Consider the following 26,340-nt stretch of genomic DNA (forward strand, 5'->3'; position numbering starts at 1 on the left):
ATGCAAGTCAAATTTAAGCTGATCGTCTATGGTTACGCCCAAGAGCTTAGTACTGGATTCTACCTGAGTGGGAGTGTTATTAAGGGACTGTATGGAGAAGGAGGGTTTAATACTGTTGAACTTTTTAGGTAGGAAGAGTAACAGCTTTGTTTTTTTAGGGTTACGGATGAGCTGGTTGTTGGAGAGCCATGTTTCAACTAAGTTAAAAGATGCCTGAGTAGCTGAAAAGAGCTTAGAGGTAGAGTTTTATCTCTAACCTTGAACAAACTGTTAAATCATATAAATCATATACCTGACATCATCGACTATATTTCATTTTCACAATCACTCTACAACAGATTCAGGTTATTCAACGGCTAAAAATATAACATCCACAGCTATGAGTAACCTAGATCTGATGGATTATACCTCAAACTCCTTCCAGCCTGCAGTACATTTAACGTCACTTTACAGCATATCATCAATACTACTTCTCCAGACTTTTTGAAGTCTGAGGAAACCAGATTCATCTCAAGATTGGCCACAAACATCTTTCACCTTCCCTCCCCAAAATCCCCAAGAAAGCAGCTTCTTCATAAATAAGGCAAAATTTAGAAGACTATGATCTTTTCTCTGATAAGGAGTATGACTTCAGAAAGGTTAGTACTTCTAATGCCTTCCAGATTCTCATAGTCAACATTTACATGGCTATGTCTCTCCATCTCCTTACAGGGAGTCATTTATGTGGACTTGACAAATACATAATGATTGTACTTTCCAAGTTAAGAACCCTCGCCTTAAACCAAAGTATCTTGCTCTGGTTTAAACATTATCTACAGGAAAGACCCATTAAGGTGAACGTAATGATAATCTCTTCTCTCCATTCCCATTAATACCTGAAGTCCCCAAGGTTTGATACTGGAGTTCCCTGTTATTCATTTCCAGGCATTCTGTGCTGATTAGCTTTATATATCATGGTTGTGGTACAGTTTTCCCCCATTAGCCTTAGCTCATTCCCCACCCACAGTAAATTAATCACTGGTCAGATTGCATCTTGGCCAGACAGGGTCAACAGTTGTTTGTTGAACTAGTGAATTGAAAGGCATTAACAGGCAAAGGACTACAGCTTCTCACAGAGTAGGTAATATACTTGCAGTGATAGCCCTTCCCCCTACGTGTTGGCATTTCTCTTATAGGCCAATGCTTGTTATTGACATGGTCTAGCAGCCCCATTACTCTCCCACAAAGACAGCTTGCTCAAATCCAACCAAATGCATTAACCAGGTGATGTTCTGAGCACCAGTCTCCAATGGAACTTCTACGAATGTCTCTTCTACACACCAGCACCTCATATCCCCTGCCCTCCTTACAAAGAGAGCTGAGCAGGCAAAGCCTCATCATTTCTCTCTCTCCTTCCCATACTAGTTCTAGTAGGTGCCCAAAGTGCTAACTGGACTTGGATCACCTGGGTCATAGTCAAGACTTTATACTTTTGCACAGCAGAGATAGTGGGCCCCTATTTTCTCCATTTTTTATTAACTCCATCATTTTCTAACAAATGCCAACAAAATTGTGGATGCTGAGGGCCTAAATTTACAGTAAAGACACTACTTCTACAAGAAATGTTTGACAGATCTTCATCAAGTTTCATGATGGAGGCCTCATTGTTGATACATTTAAGAATATATGCTTCTAGATGCACAGAAAAGACTCTCTTCTGTGGACAAGGACCTCTCTATTTTAGACCCAAATGCACACAAACTTTCTGTTTTTTTTTAAATACCTACGGTATTGCTTGATTCAGGCTTGTTCTTCAGAGAATAAAACCAAAGATCCACTTGAAACACAGAAACTTTGCTACACATGCACTCTACACTGGCTAATTCTTTTACTATCTAAGGAAGACTCCTCCCACATAACACAAATACTTGCGAGAGATGCAGCTATTTAGCCAAACTGGAGGCTGAGCTCTCTCAACTCAGGACTGGCAAGACCAGACAGGAGAAGGCAACTACACACACCACAAAACCAGCCTCACATAATGCTACCACTCCACTGAATCAAACACATAAACACACAAAGACATACTCGGAGGCTCTGAGTAAAAATTTACCTAAACAGCAGAGGCCTCCAAAGCAGACACCCAAACAACTGCTACCTCAAGACACCCCACAAGCAACACATAAACCACAAAAGCAGTGTGCAAAGCAGTCACAGCCCTTAAGGCCAAATACAACACCAAACATACTTGTCATAGGTGACTCCATAGTCAGACACACTGGCGTCCCACTCACCAGGCTGAACAAGGAGAGGGTCACAGTAAGCTGCCTATCGGGCTAGAATCCGCCACATAACACAAGCACTCGGGTCACTCCACAGCAAGTACAAATATGACACAGTCATTGTCCATGCTGGTGTGAACGACCTGAGACGCACCTCCCTGGACTGCATGAAAAGAGACATAGAGGAGCTCTCTGATTATGTAGCCCAGGCAGGTATGACCCTAACCCTGAGCAGTATCCTTCCTTCACCAAGAATGATGCCACAATATAGAGACAAGATGATCAGCTTTAACAATTGGCTTAATGTCTGGTGTCATTCAAAGGGGATCCAGTGTCTGTCTGCCTGGGATGACATGCTTGACAAGCCACGCTGCAAGGGACGGCTTGCACCTGTCACCCCTGGGATTCGGATATTGGCTAAGGCTCTTGCCACCCCATAGTGCCTTTTTAGGCAAGGCTCAAATTCTAAACCTACCACCCTAGAAAACAAAAATGGGAAGAAATTGAGGGTAATGCTGCTCAATGCCAGAAGTCTAAATCTCAAAATGCACGCACTCGAGGCCCTTCTCAGTATGGAGAACATCGATGTCTGTGCTGTAACTGAAACCTGGTTCAAGGCTCCTGAGAGCACCCGGCACTATTAGGTTTTACCTCATATCATGCGTTCCGCCCCAAAACCCGGACCACTCCACAAAAGGAGGGGTGTATCCATATTCATAAAGGATACTCACACCTCCAGGTTGGTGGCAACGCATGAAGCTTGAAACCATCCAGGTGCAACTAACAATAGGCAAAACTGCTCTACAAATTGTAGCATGCTACAGGCCACCCTCTCAAACTCAGGAACCCCACACAGCCTTCCTGAAGACACTAGAGGGTATAAATGCATCTCCAAACACCATCATATTGGGTGACTTCAACTACCCGAATATAGACTGGGAACATTACTCAAGCCCTAACTTTCTAGCCCAACGGTTCCTGGAGTTCATAAATTCAAATGCCATGGAACAGCTAGTCACTGTTCCCACGAGAGGAGAAAATATACTAGATCTCATTGTCACAAACATGGGGACAAAATGCTCCACACCGGAAGTATATCCCTCATTGGTGAGATCTGATCATAAACTAATCTCACTGGAAATCCACATCCCGCCCCCACCCCAAACAAAAAAGACCATAGTGAAGAACTTCTCTAAAGCAAACTTCACAGTACTCAAGACTGGTGTGGTATCCTTCAAGGCCCCTGAGTCAGAGGAAACCACAACCCAAGCTGCGGAAGCCCTTACAAATGCCTTCTATGAACACCTCCAGGACTGCATGGATCAGGCAATCCCAAATAAAACCAAGACTCTTTCCACAAAGGGCAAACGTCCAGTCTGGTGGACCCCAGCCATTAACAAACTTTACAATAAGAGGAGAAAGCTATTACATGATAGAACAAAATCCATAAAAGGGAAGTCACCCCTGATCATTATTAGTAAAAAAATACGAGCACTCATAAAATCAACTAAGGCCAATTTTGAGAGAAAAATTGCCATGGATTCAAAGGACAATCATAAGGCCTTTTTCAGCTATGTTAGGAACCTGGGTGGAAACTCACAGATATGCTCAGAATTAGTCCAAAATGATACAAAAATCACTGAACCCACAGACATTGCCAACATACTGGCAAACAGGTTCAGTGCAAACTTCACCCCTCTCCCCTAAAGGAGAGATAACTATCCCAGCCGAGTGTAGCCTCCCGGACATCTCAAATGCGCAGGTGAAAGCTGCTCTCTCTAAAGCTAAAAACACAGCATCAATGGGACCGGATGGTGTCCCCGGCTGTGTGCTACACGAGCTAAATGAGGAATTAAACCCGCACATAAGGCAGCTGTTTAATCTCAGCCTTACCACAGGATCGTGCCCAAGGAGTGGCGACGGCAACTGTGGTCCCACTCCACAAAGGTGGCGCCTCACGGACCCTGCTAATTACCCGCCCATAAGCTTAACAAGTCTAGTCTGCAAAGCTATGGAGAGGATCATAATGGAGCTCATAAACAAAGATATAGGGGACTTGCAGACATTGGACCCGACCCAGTTTGGCTTTGTCAAGGGAAGATCATGCCTTTTGAACTTGGTCGACTTCTTCGAAATAGTCACCAAGGCCATTGATGAGGGAAAGGCAGTCCATACAGCCTACCTTGACCTTGCAAAGGCTTTCGACACAATACCCCACTCGGGTATTGTAGAAAAACTTACCAGCTTATATGTAAACCCGTATGTCACAAGATGGGTTGCAAACTGGCTTAAGGACAGAACCCACAGGGTTAGAGTTGCTGGCGCTGTGTCAGACTCCAAGCCGGTCACAAGTGGTGTCCCACAGGGCTCGGTCCTTGGCCCCCTATTGTTTGGCATCTACTTCTCAGAAGTACAGGCCAACATGGGAGGACTTTGGCTGACAAAGTTTGCAGATGACTGCAAACTGGGCGCCATAGTGGAAAGTGCATCGGACACTGATATCCTTCAGAAGGGACTCACGGAAACAGATAGCTGGTGCCAGAGCCATGGCCTGAAGTTAAACGCCAAAAAATGTATAGTCATACCCTTCGGGAAAAACAAGGTAACCCCAAGCTACCATATAGGTGGCAATCCACTAAGCACAGAAGAGGTTATCAGGGACCTGGGGACCCAGGTTGACAGTGGCCTTTCTTTTGACACTCACATTGCTAAAGTGGTTAGAAAGACCTTCTACATTGCCCACCTGATCATGAAGGGATTCACATCCAGATCTAGTGAGGTCATTGTTCCCCTGTACTCTTCACTTATCAGACCAATGATCGAGTACAATGCCCCATTCGGGATGTATCTCACCCGATATCTGCAGCAATTGGAGAGACCCCAAAAGTTCCTCACCAAAAGGATAAAGGGACTCCAAAATCTGTCATATGCTGCCAGATTGAAGAAACTCCAGCTCTATTCAGTCGCATACCGTCTGCTCAGAGGTGACATGTGCCTGACATACAAGGCCATGTCCAACCCGGAATTAATGGACATGCTCCACCTCAAAAAATCCAAATCCACCAAAACCACTAGAGCAAGCGACTTAAACCTTAGCACGGATATAAATAGGGCGTGCTGGAGGGATAGATTTATCACTCAGAGACTCCCTATGCTGTGGAATAAAATCCCGGTCCATGTGAGGCAGAGCACCTCGCTGACTCTGTTCAAGAGAAATCTAGACCTGTGGATGGGAGATCGTAGGTTTACCCCGGGAATCATCTCTGGGTCACTGCTGGACAGAGGCACAACAAACTAATGGGCACAGTATTTTTTCATATAAGGGGTGGCGTAAGCCACAATAATTTGGGCTAGGCTTATAAATGCCTTAGGGCAGATAGCCTAGTATAAACCTATGAACCTATGAACTAAGGAATTATTGCTATAGGCAAAACCAACTTCTTGCCCACTATGGAATGCAGTCTCCCACCAGTGGCTAATTGGATGCATCTCCTCTTCAGGTAGCCTTATATAAACTGTGCCATTTTACTAACAAATATGACAAGAACATATGGACTTTCACTGAAAGGATTACTGGCTTCTTGCTCATTTCAATGAAAAGCGTACTGTAGTCCACTTTATTTTAGACTACAATATTTAAATGACTCACCTCCTCACCACAGAATCTTAATTTCAAAACGAGGATAAAAACTACAATCTGCAATGTTGTTTTCACTTTGCAGATTATTATCTGAAAGCACCAGTTTTGATTTCTAACTCTGTGCACCACAAATCTGCAACTCTTTCTCCATACAGTTGGACACTAGTACCTTTTAACTTCACCTCTCAAATAAGAGACAATTTTAAAGAGGCCAGATGTTAGTGTTTCTCTGTAATGACCTACAGCTACTTCTTGTTGTTGAGTCTCAGTGTTTTGGCTCTAAGATAGTAAAAATATACTAACTGTTTGTGTAGACACCGCTGTATTAATCCAATTATATTGCACTTTCTTTTATATTATGTAGTAGGTATGTAGCTGAGAACGGTAGGCTGGACCGCAACCTGTATTTGTAAAATTATGTACATAAAAACACTTGTCCCACTGCAAGAGCCTCACATGTCAGCAACAGTGTACAAATCTGAAACAGCTGCATAGTATCCTTCAAACACTGTAATTCTAAAGTGAGTCAATATATAACTATTCATTATTTAAAATCATCTAGTGACAGCAATGGGTAAAATTCATAAACAGCTTCTGTAACTGTGCAGGGCTGGTATATGTTGCGACAGCCCTATATGATTCAGAAACATGATCCACCGCCAGGCAGCAATGACAAGCACTACTAGATGCACAGTAGGTATGCGAATGATATGATCTTCCCATGTCTGAAATTCACAAATGCAAGAAACTGAAGTAACTATGCAATGTAGAGGAACGAAAAAGATAAGGGAATCTAACAGCAGACTATCTCCACCAAATGAACAGACATTGCTAACAGCAGCCTGTGATACATGTACGCATTTGTAATGTGTCATATTATTAAAAAGAAAACTGAAAAAGCCACTTGCCGCCTCACATACGAGCGCTGTGTGACAGATGCACATCACCCATACCACACCAGTTATAACACAGCTCTCCTGCCAATGGGAAAGGCAAAAGAAGATCCCTGAATTTAAATAGATGTAAATTCTCTATACTCTACAGTCATGGCCAGTGTGCAATACTTCTCAACCTTTTAGCACAAGAATTCTGGACAAAGACAAAATTAATGAGGGGGAGGAGGGACAAAGACCTAAAATCAGTGGATAGATTTTAAATATTGCTCTTACAATCTTAGAAAGTTGCTGGAATAAAGTGCAGTCCTGCAAGTTCAATGCCTTACTGATATATAGGTAGTAGTGCTCTGCTATTCTATCTCTGTCTGTTTACCAAAGCTTAGAGCTTTTACCACTGCCTGTCTGTGGGTGTGGTAGAAAAATTATCTGGCAGTACAGGGACTGCCTTTCAGATCCACAGACAGGACACTCATATTTCGAGGGTTCAGCAGGAAGATAAGATGAAAATGCACATTTTGCAAACACCTGCTTTTCTAAATAAAAAAAAAAAACACGCACAAAGACAAAACAATAAAAGCCACTATGCATAACTCAACAGCAACTCCAACACCAAAGTATATACACCCCACAAAAAGGGGATAGTGGGTGGGTACTGCTAGCAAGAGGGTGTATTTTATAATCATCTACTGTTACAGGTAAGTAGAACTAGTGCAACTGTACTATGCTCAACAAACACACTGCCTTACTGGTATAAGGGTGGATTCCTAAAGTGTAACAAACCTGGGAGGAGGAAGGAATAAAAGAACAAGACCCCCTGAAAAACAGTGCTAGCGAAATATGTGATGGACTTAGAAAAGACATTCAGTTTATAATGCTTTGTAAAGTTATGGACAGAGGAACAAGCTGTGGCTTCTAGAATACTCCTAGAGTTCACTCCTTTTAAATATGCTTCTGAAGATGAAAAGGCTCTGGTGGAATGCACATTTATCTTGCCTGGATTTGCCTTGCCATGGTGGGTGTAACAAAAAAAAAAAACAAAACAATACCAGAGAACAATTAAAGAGCAATGGTTTACTTAGATACAGGTTAACCATTCTTTGTCCCTGTGTGGGAAATAAAAAGCCTTTCAGCCTTCCTGAAGGATTTTGTTCTGTCAAGGTAGCACCTGAGCTGCCAATATGCATCCAAGGAATGAAGCATCTTCTCACCCTTTTTGTTAGTTTCTGGGAAGAACACAGGGAGGCTAACAGACTGATTAAGAATGAATTCTGAGACTGTTTCTACATGAGATAGGAGTTAGTGTGCGATATGACTCTACACCTGTGGAAAATCAAGTGAAGATGTCCCACCATGATAGTTTGCAGGTCAGAGACTCATCCCACAGATATCAGAGTAATAAGCAAACAATATTCCATGTTACGAAAAAAAGTTATGTACTCACCATAACGTCTCATCTGTGTTGTCCATTTTCATTCTTCCTCAACTGATGGGTTTGCATCTGAAGCTTGGATCCAACTCGGCTGCTTCTTTCAGCTCATGGAACACAAACTCTCAAGCTCCTCCCTATATGCATAATACCCTACGCTGTTCTCTATACCTGCAGAGCATAAGCAGATAATACAACAGAATCTAGGACTCAAATGAACAGTAGTTCCTCCAGCAACTTTTGATCCTTCAGAGAGTTAAATAAAGAGGGGGTTGGTGGGAGGGAATTTGAGGAAGAATGAAAATGGACAACACAGATGGAATGAACATTATGGTGAGCACATATTTTTTTTTCCGATTTAATCAATTTTCATTCATTCCTCAACTGTTGGGACAGAGTCCCCACCTACCTAAATCCTGGGAGAACTCTATGGAAGGACATTCCTGAGCACTGTTAAAACAAAGGCTACTCCTCCCCTAGAGATCAGATCCAATTTGTAATGAGCAATAAAAGTATGAGGATTTGCCTAAGTTGCAGCTGCACAAATATCCTCCCATGAAGATCTGGATAAAAAGGCTGAAGAAGTTGCCACAGACCTGGTGGAATCTGCTTTTGGTGTTTTACATAAAGGCAAGCTCAATGTTTTGCATTCAAAGGTAATAAAAATCAGTTAACCATTTTGCTAAAATCACTTTAGAAACTGGTTTACCTAATTCTGACTCTGAAAAGAAGACAAATAATTGTTCTGATTTCCTGAAATTTTTTGTTCTATGTAAATTAAACTGTAACTGTTTGTGAACATCCAAAATATGTAGCATATACTCTCTGTCTTATTTGAAAATTTTTGAAAGAAGACTGGGAGGGTGATAGTTTGGTTAACATTGGATTCTGACACCACCTTAGGAAGAAAGGAAGGATTGGTCCATAAGGATACTCTAACCTTATGAAAAATCAAATAAAGGGGGTTGAAAGACAATGTATTTAATTCTGATATTCTTCTGACAGAGGTTATGGTTACTAAAAAAATAGTTTTCCAGATCAAGAATTTTAGTTCTCACCTAGATGAAGGTTCAAACGGGGATTGAGTGAAAGTTTGCAAAACAATATTCAAATCCCAAGGATGAGTGACATATTTTAATGGGGGTCTATGTAGAAAAATTCTTCCTAGAAAGGCTTTACAAAATTTGGAAGATACTAAAGACAAGTTATTTACTCCTATATGAAAATTGGAAACACAAGCTAGATAAACTGGTTAAAAATTCAAGAACTTTTGGAACTGGTGCTGAAAAGGGATCCAGATGGTTTTGCTGTGCCCAAATGACAAATCTTTTTCATTTACTTTTGTAAAGGTTTCCAAGTGGAAGCTTTGGTGGATGATAAAAGGATGTGAAGGACAGGGTAGGAGAGCCTGTACTGTCTGGCAATCAATGGAACTGAAGAAACCATGTGGTCAATTTTAGGCCTAGAATATCTGGATAAATCATGTCTGATGGGTGAGACAGTAGGTTTGGAGTTGGATCCAGAATCCCTGGAGGATGGAAGAGATGAGGCCAAAGGCAGGGAAACCAAATCTGATGAGGACAATAAAGGGCAATGAGGATAACTGTCTATAGCATTACACAGTTATAGCATCCGCCACTGAGCTTATAACTGCGTAATGCTATAGGACAGTTATACTCATTGCCCTTTATTGTCCTCGTCAGATTTGGATTCCCTTCCTTTGGCCTCATCTCTTCTGTCCTCTTCAATCTAGACACTTTCTGAAGAAATTTGAGAATTAGAGATAATGGGGGGGGGTAAGAGTAAAGGAGACCAGAGGCTAATCGTGAAGAACAGCACCCCTAATTGACTCAACCGGAGGGGGGATCAGGCAAAGAACTACTGCATTTATTGTTGAGGGAAGATGCAGAGAGGTCATAGCATGGCTGTCTCCATTGATGGAAAATCCTTTCTGCAACCCTCATATTGAGGGACCACTCATGAGGCATTAAAATAGACCTGCTTAATTTGTCTGCAAATGATGATGGATTTCCCCGGAATGTACATTGCTATCAGAAAAATGACTAGATGAGATTGCCCACTGCCACACACACACAGCTTCTTGACAAAGGGGGTAAAGATCTGGGTTCCCCTTGTTTGTCAATGTACCAGACCACTCGCATATTGTCTGTCTGGACTGCAATAGTCCCGGTGGGTAAAGTGTCTTTAAAGGCCTGCAACGCTAGGAGGACAGTTCTCATTTCCAGAAGACTGATATGCATATGTTCGCCTCTTCAGGAAACCATGTGCCTTGGACTGTCTTTCCCAAGAACTGTCCCCCCCCCCCCCAATATGGGAAGTGTCTGTGGTCACTATGGCTTTGAGCTAGGAGAGAACAAAGGGACAACCTTCTTTTACTTGATCGGAGTGTATCCACCACAGAAACAAATTTTTGCATGCCTGTGTTATTTTGATCTGACTGGATAAAGGTTGGTGGAGAATGGACTATTGTCAAGAGTCCACTGAAAGATCCTCGTATGGTATCTTGGTAATGGCACCAGAATGATTGCTACTGATATGGACCCTAATGCTTCAGTCCCAGTGGATCAGTCAAGCTGAAAGAGAAGAACTTTGAATGAACTTTCTGACCTGGAATTAAATAGTTTTTACTCTTGACAGAGGGAGAGGGACTGTTACAGATACTGTATTAAGCAAGGCTCAGACGAACTCCAATATCTGTGCTGGTTTGAGTTGAGATTTGTTGTGACATTGTAATCCCCAGGTGACAGCATAACTGAAGTACATAGCCTTGTGCTTAAATCAGATGATGCTTTATTGGAGTGGGTATGAGCCAGTCATCCAAATATGGAAACAGCCGGAATCCATGCAGTCTCAAATGAGCTGCTACTACTGCCATAAACTTGGTAACCTGGGGGCTGTGGTGAGACCAAACGGCAGAGCTCTGAAGAGGTAATGACTGGCGCTCAGCCAAAAGCGTAGATATCTCTTAGATTGTCTGTTCATCCTGATATGACAGCATGCATCCCGAAGGTCTATCAAGCAAATCCAGTCGTCCTTGTGTAGAAAAGGCAGAATGGACTGAAGTGTGATCATCCAGCACTTTGTGTACTGAACTGGCTGGTTTAGTTTGCTGAGATCCAAATATTTGTCTCCAATCCCCTGTTTTCTTTGGCACTAAAAGTAATCTTGAGTAAGTTCTGGACTCTTTCTGGTCTGGGGGACTTCCTGGATAACTCTTTTCTAGCAGCTTAAGTCTAGTGCTGCTGCTTTCCTCTGATTGGGTGAAACATCAGGGATTTTGTTTACTACTAAAGTGCGTGGAAGAGAAAAGGATAATATATAACCTCTGGATATAATCCTTTGCACCCAGAAATCTTTTGCAATCTCCAGCCAGGCTCTCTGGTGCAGAGATAAATGACCCCAGACTGCCTCCAGAGATGGGCAGTTGGGCGTCCTTTCAGGAGCGCTGACTGGATATGTCAGAGAAGGTATCTCTAGATCTCTGAATATGTGGATGACCTCTGCTGCAGGGATGGCGTCTTCCGTTTGAATTACCCCGTCTGCTCCTGGGGGAACTTGTCATGATGTGGATCTTGGAAGGGACCTTGGGATTTTATGAACCACATTTTCCATCCAGCTCGTTTGTTCCTAGAAAAGGTCCGTTGAGAAGTCAAAAAACATACGCCCACAACACACATGGGTTTACCTTCCGGCTCACACTTATATAGTGTGTCTTTTACTTTGGGACCAAATAAGGAACTTCCATCAAAAGGGGCATTAACGAAGGAAGATTTGAAGGGTTCTGCAAAGTCTCACAAATACATCCAGGTATGCCTCCTGATAGAAATGCCTAAACCCATAGCCCATGAAGTACCTTCAGCAGCATGACAGATAAGTCTCATAGACAAATTTGAAATGGAATGAAGGGTGCCCAACTGCAAGGCAACAGTACTCTCTACCTCAGAGGATAAGGTCCCAGAGAGGGATCTGGTAAGTTCCTTAAACAAATCTCTCTGTAGTCTCATGAAGCACAACAGATAATTCAGCAACTGAAGGGCAAAGGTTACTGAAGCACAGACATGTTTCCCAAATCTGTCCAGCTCCCTAGACTCTCTATTAGGGGGTGGACAGAGGAACTATGTTCCTCTAGTTCCTTTTTTGTGGCTGCAATGATGACCATGGTATCAACTGGTACTCTTTGCTCCAATGAACTTTGTCCTTAGGTGGTGCCAGGATCCTATCCAGTCTCTTGGGGAAAGGCTTGATGGTATCAGGCTCCTTCCACGCCTGATAAGTGACCAAATCAGTGAGCTTATCAGTGGGTGGAATTACCCAGGAGGTACATGGGCCAGCTCCAAAAGCCTCCAGGAATGTAGACTCCTCTTGGGAAGGGATGTCAGGAGACCAACCACCTCTCTGATTTAGGAGTTATAGGATGTCTCCAAATGAGATGTCATCAGTTGGTGATCTTGGGGACCCTTCCCCCTCATCAAAGTCAGTACCGTCTGTGACGGACTCTTGTGGTGAGTCCAAGTGCCTCCTCTTTAACACTTTCTCTTCCTAGGAACTTTTTCAGTGGGATGCTCTGGAGAAGTGTGAGAAGAGATAAGCATACCCTGTTGGGTGTCCTAGAGAATAGTTCGTGCTGGCTGTCCCAGTGGCACAGTTGGTCGAGGCTCTAGACGCAGAGTTGAATGGAGTTGGGTAGCTATAGTTGAAGAGGAGAGAGAAGTCCAAACTCTTGGAACAGAAAAATCTCTCCACTAGCTGGAAAGCAGAATGCCTCAGAGAGAGGGAAACTGACAGATCCGGTAAAAAAATGCTTATGGACCATAGGCTCCCTTTGCCCCAAAGGCAAACTACTGGAGGAGGGAGTTATAGCAGAATTATCTAGCACCAAAGCTCTGAGGGGCAGAGAAGGCTCCAACGGCTTCAGAGTTGACTCCAACATCCCAGTTCGGGTGCCGATACTACACCTCCAAGTACTGTCCAGCTCTGAAGTGCTTGGCACCTCTCCACTCAGAGAGACCACCAGAGTCTATGATACCAGTATCTTTAGACCAGACACAGATGACTATGGAATCTTCAGATCGGATGGCTCCAAAACCAATGGCGAGATTGGAGAAGGAACCAATAACGATGGAGTAGTACAAATAACAGTCTCTGAACCCGACGGGTTCAGAGCAGGAAGATCCCCCATTTGAATCTACGTTGACAGGAATTTCCTCATCAACCTGTCCACATCGGCTTTGGTCAGACTCTTGGAAGAACGCATAGAAGATGCTGTCAAAGACTGTCTGGAATGGTGTTACCTCCGAGAATGCTCCTAAAAAGGAGAAGGCAGCAGAAAGGAGACTAGATTCGGGACCAACTGCAGCTATCGGATCCTAGGTGATTTTTCTGATCTAGACTTCTGATCCGAAGCTTTAGAAATTTTACAAGGAGGTTCGGGACCCGGAGCCGAAGAAGAGATTGGGTCTGGGGAACACCTTCTTGAATACTTTTTGTCAGATTTCTTGGGGGTTTGAGCCCCAGACGATGATGCTGATGCAGATTTGGGGAAGAGCAGACCTCTTAGGTTTAATTTATTTTTTCTGTCAATCATGGTTCTATGGTTAAAAGTCTTACAAATGTCGCAGTTAATTAAGATGCGCTGAGCATAAGCAATATATGCATTTGAAATGAGTGTCAGATAATGGGATTTTATAGCAACAGGCTGTACATTTTTTACAACCTGAAGGCTTCTCAGACATTTTTCTAATGAGATTATTATTATAAAGAAGTAAATATGCAAAGTTTTTTAGGTAACTGAAAAGGAAAAGGGGGAAAAAGGCCAAGAATGATAATTAAATATGTACTTAAAAGTATGCTAAGGAGAGGAAACCGGTGATAGTTATTTACTTGTGTAATTCTTGATTACCAAGTGGTAAAAGGGAAGAAGTGGTAGAAATATATAAATATTATAAAGGAAATAAGTTTATAAGGTTACAGAGTTATAAAGTTATAACAAAGGTTTTAATTCACATGAAAAAGTCGCTATACGTAACAGTATACAGTGGCCACGTCTATATGCTAAGGCAGCAAACGAGATCTGAGGTATGCTAGGTGCCTAGGACCTTATGGATATAGGGAGGAGCTCAAGAGTTTCAGTGTTTCACAGGCTGGAAGAAGTAGCAGAGTCAAATCCGAGGAACAGATACAAACCCATCAGTTTAGGACTGGATGAAAATGACATCAGATATACAGTAGTGTAAAATCTTACCATAACAGTAAATGTCCTATTTTCACTGCTGCAGTATTTATCAAACCAAAACCTTCATTACCTCGAGAGAGTCATATATTGAATGTATGCTCTCCACACAAATGTAGGGCATAAAGATGACATACATATGCTCACAATTGAGGACTTCTTTACCGCCAGTCTGAACGCCATTAATGTACATCAGTCTGAACATCCTTCACTTTGCTAGTTATACCGAGCCCATGTCTTTCAGATAAGTACCCTATTTGGTTCCTTTTTCTCTTCTTTACATTGTCCAATGGGTTAGAGGTCAGCCAAGAAAGAAAAATGTCAGTGCAGGAGGCAGATTCCCCAATAAAGACTACCACAACAGGTGCCTGTTTTGCTTAGGTGCTTTTCATGACCACACTCAGTGTTCCATCTGTCAGGCTTTTGTACCCAAGGCTTTACAGAGTCGCCTTTCATCACTTTCCATTCACCTTGAGAACCAACTTCTCAAGCTTTTGGCCCAAGGTGCCATGGAATAATTCGCTTGCCCTGAAGTACAGCCACTGCTCAAAAAGAAGGCCAAAAAGTCTAGGTCTGAGTCTACTACTGTCCAGCCTCTATCGGATGTCTCTCTCTTGAGGTGACAGAGAACCCAGAGGATAGTCCAGCAGTGCCATCATTTTTTTCTGCTGCGACCTTCCCAGAGCATTCCTGGAAGCTGGTGGTGAGGTTTGCCCTAATTATCTAAAATTATGCTGATGTAAAGTAGTTGACCTGGGTCAGTTATCTTCTACTGGTGTATGTGAATGAAGAGTAGGGTTGAGACCACAGACATCACAGGAACAACTTTGTTCTCCTTGGGCTTGAAACACCTTTCTTGCTCCTAACACACACAAATAACAATAGTAATATTATTTCCTCATTAATGCAACTTTGTTAAAAGGGAGTACTTAAAGTATATTTTAGCTTGTATTATAAAATGAGTTAAAATAACTGCATGATAATGTATCAGGCAGTGCAACACAAAAAGAGATTCATAAATGGAAAACTAATGCCTTAGGGTCAACACTACTCTGATGCAGCATTTCCACAGGTAGTATGTGCACGCACACACACACACACACACACACACACACACACACACACACACACACACACACACACACACACACACACACACACACACACCAAACATGTATCGATACCAGAAATTAAACGAGTTATACAGGCATACTGTTTTGAAAGCATCAGTAAACATTGCACCTGACTACAACTACTAACTATATTTCTAGAATTACTTCTTTTTACAAATCAGCCAGTTGCAAAGGTGAAATGCAAAACATCAGAAATTCATACCAACAATATACAAATCCACTTACTGTAGCATTCCTGATAGCTGTAAGAATATCCAAAGTTGTTAGCCCTGCCAAAGGGTCTATAGACTCCAGTGTTCGTCCAAAGGTTTCATGGAAGATGTAACATATTCGTGCACCCCCACAGCTATTAAAGATAATAGACATGACTAATCAACAGTACACCTAAGCCTCAAATACCAGCTACACATGCAAAAAAAAAAAAAAACATAAAAGCACAGATAGTCAAGTAGCTACCTCATCAGATCTATAAGAGGACAGCCACCACAACACACTGGACATTCCTTGTTCAAATCGCCTCCACCTAATCAAATGTTTCTAATGACCACATTGGTACTTCCTAGCTAAAGAAAGTGCACCCATTTCTTTGGTAAATGAAACATGCTTACCATCAACTGCCTAAGTTGATGAGCCATTTTTGCTGACATCTCCACTTCTTTCTACCAGGTTAAAAAGCAAAAAGGTTCTTATCTCAATCACCAAGTGATAAGGCTAATCACATATCTGTTTCATTTCACTTACCAAGAAAGATCTGAAAAGAGATCCCAACTACTCAAGACAGTTCTAAGTAATGCATAAAAGCAAAATCAAGGCGACACACTACAGCTTAAGTAACAGGAATATACTGCTCATAACAAAACATTTTCAAGATGTACAGCAAAGTCTTGATTTTTGCCTTCAAAGGTGTAGAACAGTACATAAATAAAAAGCGATTATCCTTTACCATAATGCTAGAACTGCAAAAATAGGTCTCTGCAGTAACAAGTATAACTAATGCCTCAGGACTTCAAGAGGAGTAAAACTTTCACAGGCTGTCAGTTCTGACTGACCCTCCCCCCCCAATGCGCACGTGCACACACACGTGCACGCACACACACACACACACACACACACACACACACACACACACACACACACACACACACACACACACACACACACACACACACACACACAATGTACAGAACCCTGCTGCCACTTTCCAATTCAAAACTGAGTGAAAGCTCCTTGGCCAAACAAATCGTATAGGAACCAAAGGTCTGTAAGATTCACACCCTCCCCCTTTCATCTTTCCCACCTTGGTTTGACTCTATCTCAACTTTACTTCCATTGTACATTCTGTATAAAATTAGTATGTACTGTGTATGCTGAATTTTGAGTTAGTTATGCTACCGGTCTTACAGCTGAAATGCAAACATAGTTGTTTTCCCACTTACATTTTTTGTATGTTTAGCTACAGTTCTGGTTGTATTGGCAGCTCTTCTTATAAAATATAAAGTAGGGTGGTTTAATAAACAGGGCTTTACTTCAGAAATTCTTTTATCTCATGTAGCAGCCACAAAGAATGCCATTTTCCAGGAAAGAAATTTTAATTCTGCCAAACCTGCTGGTTCAAAAGGAGAAACAAATAAGCTTCTGAAACAGTGTCCCATGGGGGTGGAATATCTCTAAGAGGAGGCTGGAATAAAAGTATCACTGAGAAAGGCCTTAAAACAAACAGAAGCCAAGGACAGGGAATCCTGACCATCATAAAGTTAGAAACTGTCTGGAAGAAGAATAACGTGGAGACCCAGGTCACAATTCTCAAGGAGGTCTGCTTGGCTCCATTCTACACAGTGATACATCACTGACTGAGATCCAGGTGACCAGGGTTTGATTACTGACCCCGACACATAAGCCAGGCAGGGAGGAATGAATATGTGTGGCTTACCAGTCTTTCCCCAGGAGGGTGGGAATGCTGAGCACACTGGGTAATTGCAATTTCCATGATGGAGACTGAGGAAACAATTCTTGTACTTCAGAGAGAGGGGCTGCTTGAAGGGAGCAACTTTATGGAAGTGAGTGGACATCCTTTGTGCACAGTCCACTACATGTCCCCTCCTCCATGATATCCCAAGTACTCAGTGGGGTGCACACTGGGATGATAGGGTTACATAAATAAACACAAACCACACCTGATCACCATCGGAATTGCAGCCCTCCTGGTTGACCCTCACCCCAGGAACAAATGAGCTAAATGACCAGGCTGGGGCTGATGATCAACAAGGACAAAATGATTCTCAAAACCAAATTCAAGGAGTTACTGCACAAACATGAGAAACTGTGACCAAGAATGGATTTAAGTTTTGTTCTGCTAGCCAGCAAGAACACCTTTTTTATTTTTCCCCATATATTATTTGCTCACAGGGTTTCTGAGACAAACACATAATATTTACAGTTCAACAACAAAGACTTTGTGACCTAGCTACTACTGCAACTGGAAAAAATATGTGGTCAGGTCAACAACAAGGACATTCAGGGTGACCTCCTTAAGGGCTGCATCAGTAGGATCTTGTGGGGGAAAAACAGATAAGGATAATCAAGGGAAACCATGTCTGCCTTGACTAAACAAAGCCACTTAGGATCACTTTGGCCATCTGGAGTTTGCTTCCTGTATGAACATCCTTGGTTTCCTTTGATGCAAGTACAGCGAAGACTCTGAGGTCAAGTGAGCACATGTACATGTCAACTCTAACTGTTAAGGAAGAGTAAAGAGGAAAAGTAATAGCAACACAGGGCACTGGTCAGGGGATGCACAGAAATTGTAGACTTGGTTTATGTGAAAGAGATGTCCTCAATTACTACTAATAAGGCATCAGTAGACCGTGAGTCAACCTTTTGGAAAGACAATTTGCTTCCTCAAGAATATGACTAGTTGCAAGAATATGAACAGATGGAATCATCTACTGAAAAACCCACTGGATTTTCCATCACAGTGGGGTAGGAATGAGTCCCCTCTTGTTTGCTGATGTACCAAACAACTGCCATATTGTCCGACTCTGTGGATAGGAGTGTTTTGGGAGGAAATTCATGGAAGGCTTGTACAAACTTGAACTATTCTTTATTTCCAAGACATTGAGATTTCAGAAATCCCTGAAGGATCATATCCTTTGAGTCATTCACCCTCTGAAGAACCCCCTTAAATTCCCACCCAAGGTGAGATGCATCTTTTGTCATCATGGGCACATTACTGTTAATTAAATCACATCTTAACTTAAAAACAGTTGTAAAAGTGAACTCCAACTCAAATTCTGTATTCATCTGCTTGCTTATAAAAATTCAAACAGAATATAGTCCTCCGCACCTAGTATTAGCTTAACTCCTTCTATGTCCTTTTTTTTAAACATTCAGTCATTTATACATCACATTATTTCAGCTACTTCCAATTTCAAAAATCTGATTCCCAGAGAATTTAATGTAACCCTCCTGTGTTCCTCTCAAACATCATCACAAAATTTCTTGCAAATCAAGATCTCATTTAACTTATTCAGGATTCCTCCCATTCCAACTTAAAATCAAGCCAGCATACGCCTGATCTCATTATCAAAAAGTCTCACACTATCATTCACCCCCCCCCCATTTTAGTTATTTACTCTCCCATTACATTAAAAATGAACAACATAGCCCTTAAAGGTCCCATTAACACTGATCACATTCAGACCAAAATCATCCTCAAACATTAACAAATTGAAGTCCAACATTTCCACAATGGACTGCACTGAACTCAGAAGACCCTAACTCAGCCGTTGAAACTCTAATACCCTCCTAAAACTATAAGAAAGGTCCTTCCCCATAATTCCATGACTATATAAACACAGTAAAACAAATATCTAACAAAACAACTACAAGACCTTATTAACCTAAGAAATTAATCCTGTAAGTGTAAACCAGTGGGTGCACAACCTTTTTGTGGGAAGGGCCACTACACGAATTCTTAATGCATCTGCGGGCCACCTCAAAAGATAGTAAGTCGTTATGAATTAACAATAGGAACAGGTGACTGGCATTTTACTTAAGACAGCAGTCATGAAATTGCCCGTTTTCCACGTCAACTTTGCATTTAATTTTATTCTGGCTTGTAGCCATGACTTATTAAAAAACTCTTGCAGAAAGTTACTACTGTTTACAGACTATAAGTTATAAACAAGAAAGAATAGTTACTTCCGCAACTAAAATTAAAGGTGTGTGCAACTGCAGTAAGTTAGGTAAGTAACCACATGCTGTAAAGTTTGCATGACTGGAATAAGGCATAGCATTTTTTTCACCTTTTTAAATTTTTTGGTTACTCTCTGGGGATCGGATAGCGTTAGGTGGAGGGCCGGATTTGGCCCCCGGGCTGGATGTTGTGCATCACTGGTGTAAACAAAACACCATCCCTTACAGAAAGAATCTGTTTGCTTAACTCTGCAATAAACATTCAGAGATACAAAGTTAAATATCTAAAGTATAAACAATCCTTGATAAATAAACCAAAATAATTTTGGACTTAAGTATTTTTATAACCAGTCAGGTGATTTACTAGTGCAACTTTGGACACTGTTCTATGTGCACAAGGCAGCTTTCTGGTTCTGAATTCCTTCAATAACTTAAGAACCTTTAATATCAACTGCAAAACAAGTAGACTAATAGCCACATGAGGTCACTTACTGAGAAAAAAAGTGACCTAAACTCGCTAGAAGAAAGACAAAGTAGAACATTTTTAAAAAACCCAGAAAATAAAGGCAAGTAGGAAGCAAGGCAGTCAAGCATTTGCAAACTGCATGAACTGAAAAAAGTTGCTCCAAACTCAGCAGCTTCTCAAAGGCTGTGAATGTTATTAAAAATGTGGCATTAATAATTTCAGTTAGAGTCCAAGTGTAGCTGAAGCCACTTATACAAAGGTAAGCCAGATACTAATATGGTTTAATGTTATATGTAGAAAATCAACTCTTCTTGTTAGGCAGTGAACAGGTCTTTAAAAAAAAAAAAAAAAAAAAAAAAAAAAAAAGACTGCAACTCCAGGTGGTGGCAAAGCAGAAGATTCTGCAGTCATACAGGGAGCTTCAGGAGGTAGGCATGCTGACAGAAACATTTGGCAGAGAATGTTATCTTCTACTGAGCAAAGGGGTAGTCCCAGATGTATCTATAGTTAGATAGATGCTTTGAATAATCCAGGCAATGTGGCAAGGCAGTTCCAAAGCTGCTGCTATAGACAGCTTCAACTGTTTAAGCTGCTGGGAGGCATTTGTTAATAAACATATATACCAACAACGAAGGTTCAGGGAACTCAACACTAGAAGAAAGACAGCACCACAACCTATTCCCAGAACAAACCACGATCCACGAATATTCACAATAAACTTCTTTTATTAAAATACAAAACGAAGGTTGAGCGCTTTCATCTACCCAATGTAGATTTCATCAGAACACTGAATATATCAAACCTTATCTCTTAAATACTTTAAAATACCCGCCTAAAACATCACCTGACCAATTAAACCACCATCAAGTTTTAAAGACATAAGAACATAGATTTGGTAAAACCCATATAAACAGCCTTCTAAATATTATCAGTGCTTATAATGGTTAAAAAATGCCTAAAACAGCAGCAGAATTCAATCATATAATGAAAATTCTCTATCGGTGGAATATGGAACATACCCCAACTCTAATAATACATACTAAATGAATATTACATATAAAATATAACAAATGCATAAAATGCATGAAAAACAATATCAAATGTAAGATACAATCCTACAGTAAATACTGATTACATGACAAATACAATATATAGTTATACCTGCCTAAATATAATGTGCATTGACAATGTATATAAATACCTGTATTGAATAATAAAAGATTATTTTATATACATATTTAATTTAGTGTATATGTATATGTGTCTATATGTCTCTCTCTGACAAAACTACAATGTTGTTAGTTTTTTATAAGGGGCTTAGTAGGAATATTTTCATTGATGCCTGGTGGAATTGCCGCATTTAGCTTTAACTGCCATTTGATCTCTTTTTCCCCCAATATTGCCTTAATATTGCCCCCCCCCCCTGGGGTTGTTCCTAACTACTTCAAGAATGGCAAATTTGAAGGTGTTACATCCAGCACTACCAGCTAAATGTCTGTATAGTGCATTATTCATATCCTTCTTTTTTATACAATACAAATGGTCGTAAATTCTATTACGTAATTTCCTGTCCGTTTTTCCAACATAAAAACTTGGACAGGACATGCACTTTCCTATGTAAACAACATGTTGGGTCTGGCAATTTCCCTTACATAAATAAATCCTACTTCTAATAATATTCTCTAAGCTAATACACTCCACTTGTAAAATGGAAGGGCACTGGTTGCAATGTCCACATTGCTTAGTCCCTGTCCTATGGGTATTCCCGGAGTTATCTCTGTGATTAGACCTAATGTCAATCATTTTTTTGAAATTCATCCTTGTTTTATATACATATGTTGGTTTCTCACCCACTCTATCACAAATTCCTTCATCACTAGTGAGAATGTTCCAATTACTATCTACGATCTTTCTCACTTCCCCTACATGTTGTCCAAATTGTATTATATATGACCTATGGTATCCTGATGTAATACATTCATTTGCACTGGTTGACAGTAAACACTTACCCAGGATAGGTATATACTTATTACCCCATTCTCGTGTGACATATTCAGTGATGTCCTTGATCATGGCCTCAGGATAACCTCTCTGTCTAAATAGTTTGCCAATAAAGGCCATCTCAAGAATCATATCTTCCTTTCTGGAGGTCATCCTAGCAGCCCTTATGCATTGCCCTTTAAAATACTTATTTTCTGAGTATAAGGATGATTGCTAGAAAACTCTAGATAGGCATTGCAAAAAGTGTCTTTCCTATAGATCTTAGACTGAAAAGTGTGTCCATCACTGAATATGTAAGTGTCAAGATAATTTATTCCCATCTTACTGATGTTATAAGTAAATTGCAAGTAAGAAGTACTACCATTAATGTAATCGATAAAATTCATCAATTTCTCCTCATCCCCCTTCCAAAGGATGAATAAGTCATCCAGGTACCTGACATAACAACATATGTACTCCTTCCAGGGTGATTCCAATACAAATTCCTCCTCCCAATCCAATAGGATGAGATTGGCATATATGGGGGCACAAGCAGCCCCCATAGCTACACCCGCTATTTGTTTGTAATACTCCCCTTCAAAGAATATGAAGTTGTTATCTAGCACAATGTTGATGAATTCTGTTAATATATCGATCTTGTCCCACTGTAATTGACTGTATTTATTCAGACTGTTAATAAATCGGGTCACCCCATCCGCTTTAGGTATGCACGAAAACAAATCCTTTACGTCTATGGTAACAAATAATAAATTGAGATCCCATATGTCTTGTTTAAACTTCCCTAAAAATTCCCAGGAGTTCTTAATAATGTGTGGTATCAACTTATAAATATGCTTTAACCATTGGTCAATGACCTTACCAAATGGAAAGGCCTTGCTACGACTTCCTGAGATAATGGGTCTGAAAGGAGGATCCCTAATGTTTTTGTGTATTTTGGGAATTCCTACTATGGTTGCCATTATGGGGTACTCAACTTTTAAAAAATTATACAGTTCAAGCGTGATTCGATCATCCAACAGAAATTCTTCTAGATACAGGTCAATTCTTCTATGGGCAATATTTATCTGATTGATAGAAGTTACCTCATATTGTTCAGAATTATTCAAAATGTCAAATATTTTAGCAATATAATTATCCATATCAAACAATACCACTCCACCCAACTTATCTGCAGTCATAATCCTAATGTTTTGAGAATATATAGAATCTAATAGTTTTTCGACTGCTACATTCCACCGGGAAGAATCACCTGATTTTTGTAAATTACCATATAGTTCATATATTTGCTTACTGACCACCTTTTCGAAAGTTGATAGGGTATTGTGCATGGGTGGAGTGAAATTACTTTTCTTCTTTAAACAGTCCATTTTTGAGTACTTATCAGATGAATTTTGAAAGAATATACCCAAATTTATCTTTCTCAAGAATAATTTGAACTCGACTAAAGTATCAACCAGATCAAACTTCTTTCTAAGAATATATTTCATGCCTTTCGAAAATGTATTAAAATGTTCAATGTTAATGTTTAATGATAATTTATATCTACGCAAATGTGTGGACTGTGGTATTGTCCCTATGGGCCTACGTTTTTTTAAACAGCCCACTGGGATAGAACTAAATGAGACGAATATACTAACTTGTAATAAAATGTTCGATGGTTTTGGCAGGCAATTTATGGAGTTCATAATATCTTGCAATGACAATAAGTTAAGTGCATTATTAAAAGAGGTAGAAGAACTCAATGTTGCCTATAACCAATGATTTATTGTACCCATAGTGGGAGAAATTACATGCTAAGCAATTTCACTATGCGGAAAGTAGTAGCAAAAAAATGTTTGATAGAAAATGCAAATAATTTCTAAGGGATACAAGACAATATGAAAATGAAACTGCCTATAATTGGAACAAAAGAATTAATGTTAACCCTGATAGACGTGATAGGGGCAATGATATGGAATACATGTCCAATGATCTTGATAGAGAGGAATGCTATGGGGATGATTTTTTAGTGCAAGAAAAAAAGTGGAAGGGCAACTACAAATGGCAAGAAAACAGATGGAGACAAGGGGATCGAAGAACAAGGAATCCCCACAAGGGGTTACTAGTACAGGAAGGTGAACCTACTGGTATTAGGGTCACTGATGGGGTGGTATATAGCGCAAGAGATTTCAAAATTTATAATTACACACAATACTCCATAAACATTGAACATTTTAATACATTTTCGAAAGGCATGAAATATATTCCTAGAAAGAAGTTTGATCTGGTTGATACTTTAGTCGAGTTCAAATTATTCTTGAGAAAGATAAATTTGGGTATATTCTTTCAAAATTCAACTGATAAGTACTCAAAAATGGACTGTTTAAAGAAGAAAAGTAATTTCACTCCACCTATGCACAATACCCTATCAACTTTCGAAAAGGTGGTCAGTAAGCAAATATATGAACTATATGGTAATTTACAAAAGTCAGGTGATTCTTCCCGGTGGAATGTAGCAGTCGAAAAACTATTAGATTCTATATATTCTCAAAACATTAGGATTATGACTGCAGATAAGGGGTGGTGGAGTGGTATTGTTTGACCTGTATCTAGAAGAATTTCTATTGGATGATCGAATCACGCTTGAACTGTATAATTTTTTAAAAGTTGAGTACCCCATAATGACAACCATAGTAGGAATTCCCAAAACACACAAAAACATTAGGGATCCTCCTTTCAGACCCATTATCTCAGGAAGTCGTAGCAAGGCCTTTCCATTTGGTAAGGTCATTGACCAATGGTTAAAGCATATTTATAAGTTGATACCACACATTATTAAGGACTCCTGGGAATTTTTAGGGAAGTTTAAACAAGACATATGGGATCCCAATTTATTATTTGTTACCATAGACGTAAAGGATTTGTTTTCATGCATACCTAAAGCGGATGGGGTGACCCGATTTATTAACAGTCTGAATAAATACAGTCAATTACAGTGGGACAAGATCGATATATTAACAGAATTCATCAACATTGTGCTAGATAACAACTTCATATTCTTTGAAGGGGAGTATTACAAACAAATAGCGGGTGTAGCTATGGGGGCTGCTTGTGCCCCCATATATGCCAATCTCGTCCTATTGGATTGGGAGGAGGAATTTGTATTGGAATCACCCTGGAAGGAGTACATATGTTGTTATGTCAGGTACCTGGATGACTTATTCATCCTTTGGAAGGGGGATGAGGAGAAATTGATGAATTTTATCGATTACATTAATGGTAGTACTTTTTACTTGCAATTTACTTATAACATCAGTAAGACAAGAATAAATTATCTTGACACTTACATATTCAGTGATGGACACACTTTTCAGTCTAAGATCTATAGGAAAGACACTTTTTGCAATGCCTATCTAGAGTTTTCTAGCAATCATCCTTATACTCAGAAAATAAGTATTTTAAAGGGGCAATGCATAAGGGCTGCTAGGATGACCTCCAGAAAGGAAGATATAATTCTTGAGATGGCCTTTATTGGCAAACTATTTAGACAGAGAGGTTATCCTGAGGCCATGATCAAGGACATCACTGAATATGTCACACGAGAATGGGGTAATAAGTATATACCTATCCTGGGTAAGTGTTTACTGTCAACCAGTGCAAATGAATGTATTACATCAGGATACCATAGGTCATATATAATACAATTTGGACAACATGTAGGGGAAGTGAGAAAGATCGTAGATAGTAATTGGAACATTCTCACTAGTGATGAAGGAATTTGTGATAGAGTGGGTGAGAAACCAACATATGTATATAAAACAGGGATGAATTTCAAAAAAATGATTGACATTAGGTCTAATCACAGAGATAACTCCGGGAATACCCATAGGACAGGGACTAAGCAATGTGGACATTGCAACCAGTGCCCTACCATTTTACAAGTGGAGTGTATTAGCTTAGAGAATATTATTAGAAGTAGGATTTATTTATGTAAGGGAAATTGCCAGACCCAACATGTTTACATAGGAAAGTGCATGTCCTGTCTAAGTTTTTATGTTAGAAAAACGGACAGGAAATTACGTAATAGAATTTAC

At 40.3% G+C, this 26,340-nt stretch overlaps 1 protein-coding gene across 3 annotated transcripts in view; it reads right to left on the bottom strand.

The window, feature by feature from the left end:
• The window catches only part of LOC122808944 (dynamin-1-like protein), a 1,240,976-nt gene that overhangs the window by 584,704 nt on the left and 629,932 nt on the right, over positions 1 to 26,340 (bottom strand). For all 3 annotated transcript variants that reach the window (XM_044080100.1, XM_044080098.1, XM_044080099.1), the window contains one exon: positions 15,832 to 15,952. In XM_044080100.1, the coding sequence (XP_043936035.1) occupies positions 15,832 to 15,952 (121 nt within the window). The remainder of the gene's footprint in view (positions 1 to 15,831; positions 15,953 to 26,340) is intronic.

This window comes from Protopterus annectens, chromosome 8.part0, assembly GCF_019279795.1.
Source record: "Protopterus annectens isolate FY-2018-M chromosome 8.part0, PAN1.0, whole genome shotgun sequence".
NCBI lineage: Eukaryota > Metazoa > Chordata > Ceratodontiformes > Protopteridae > Protopterus > Protopterus annectens.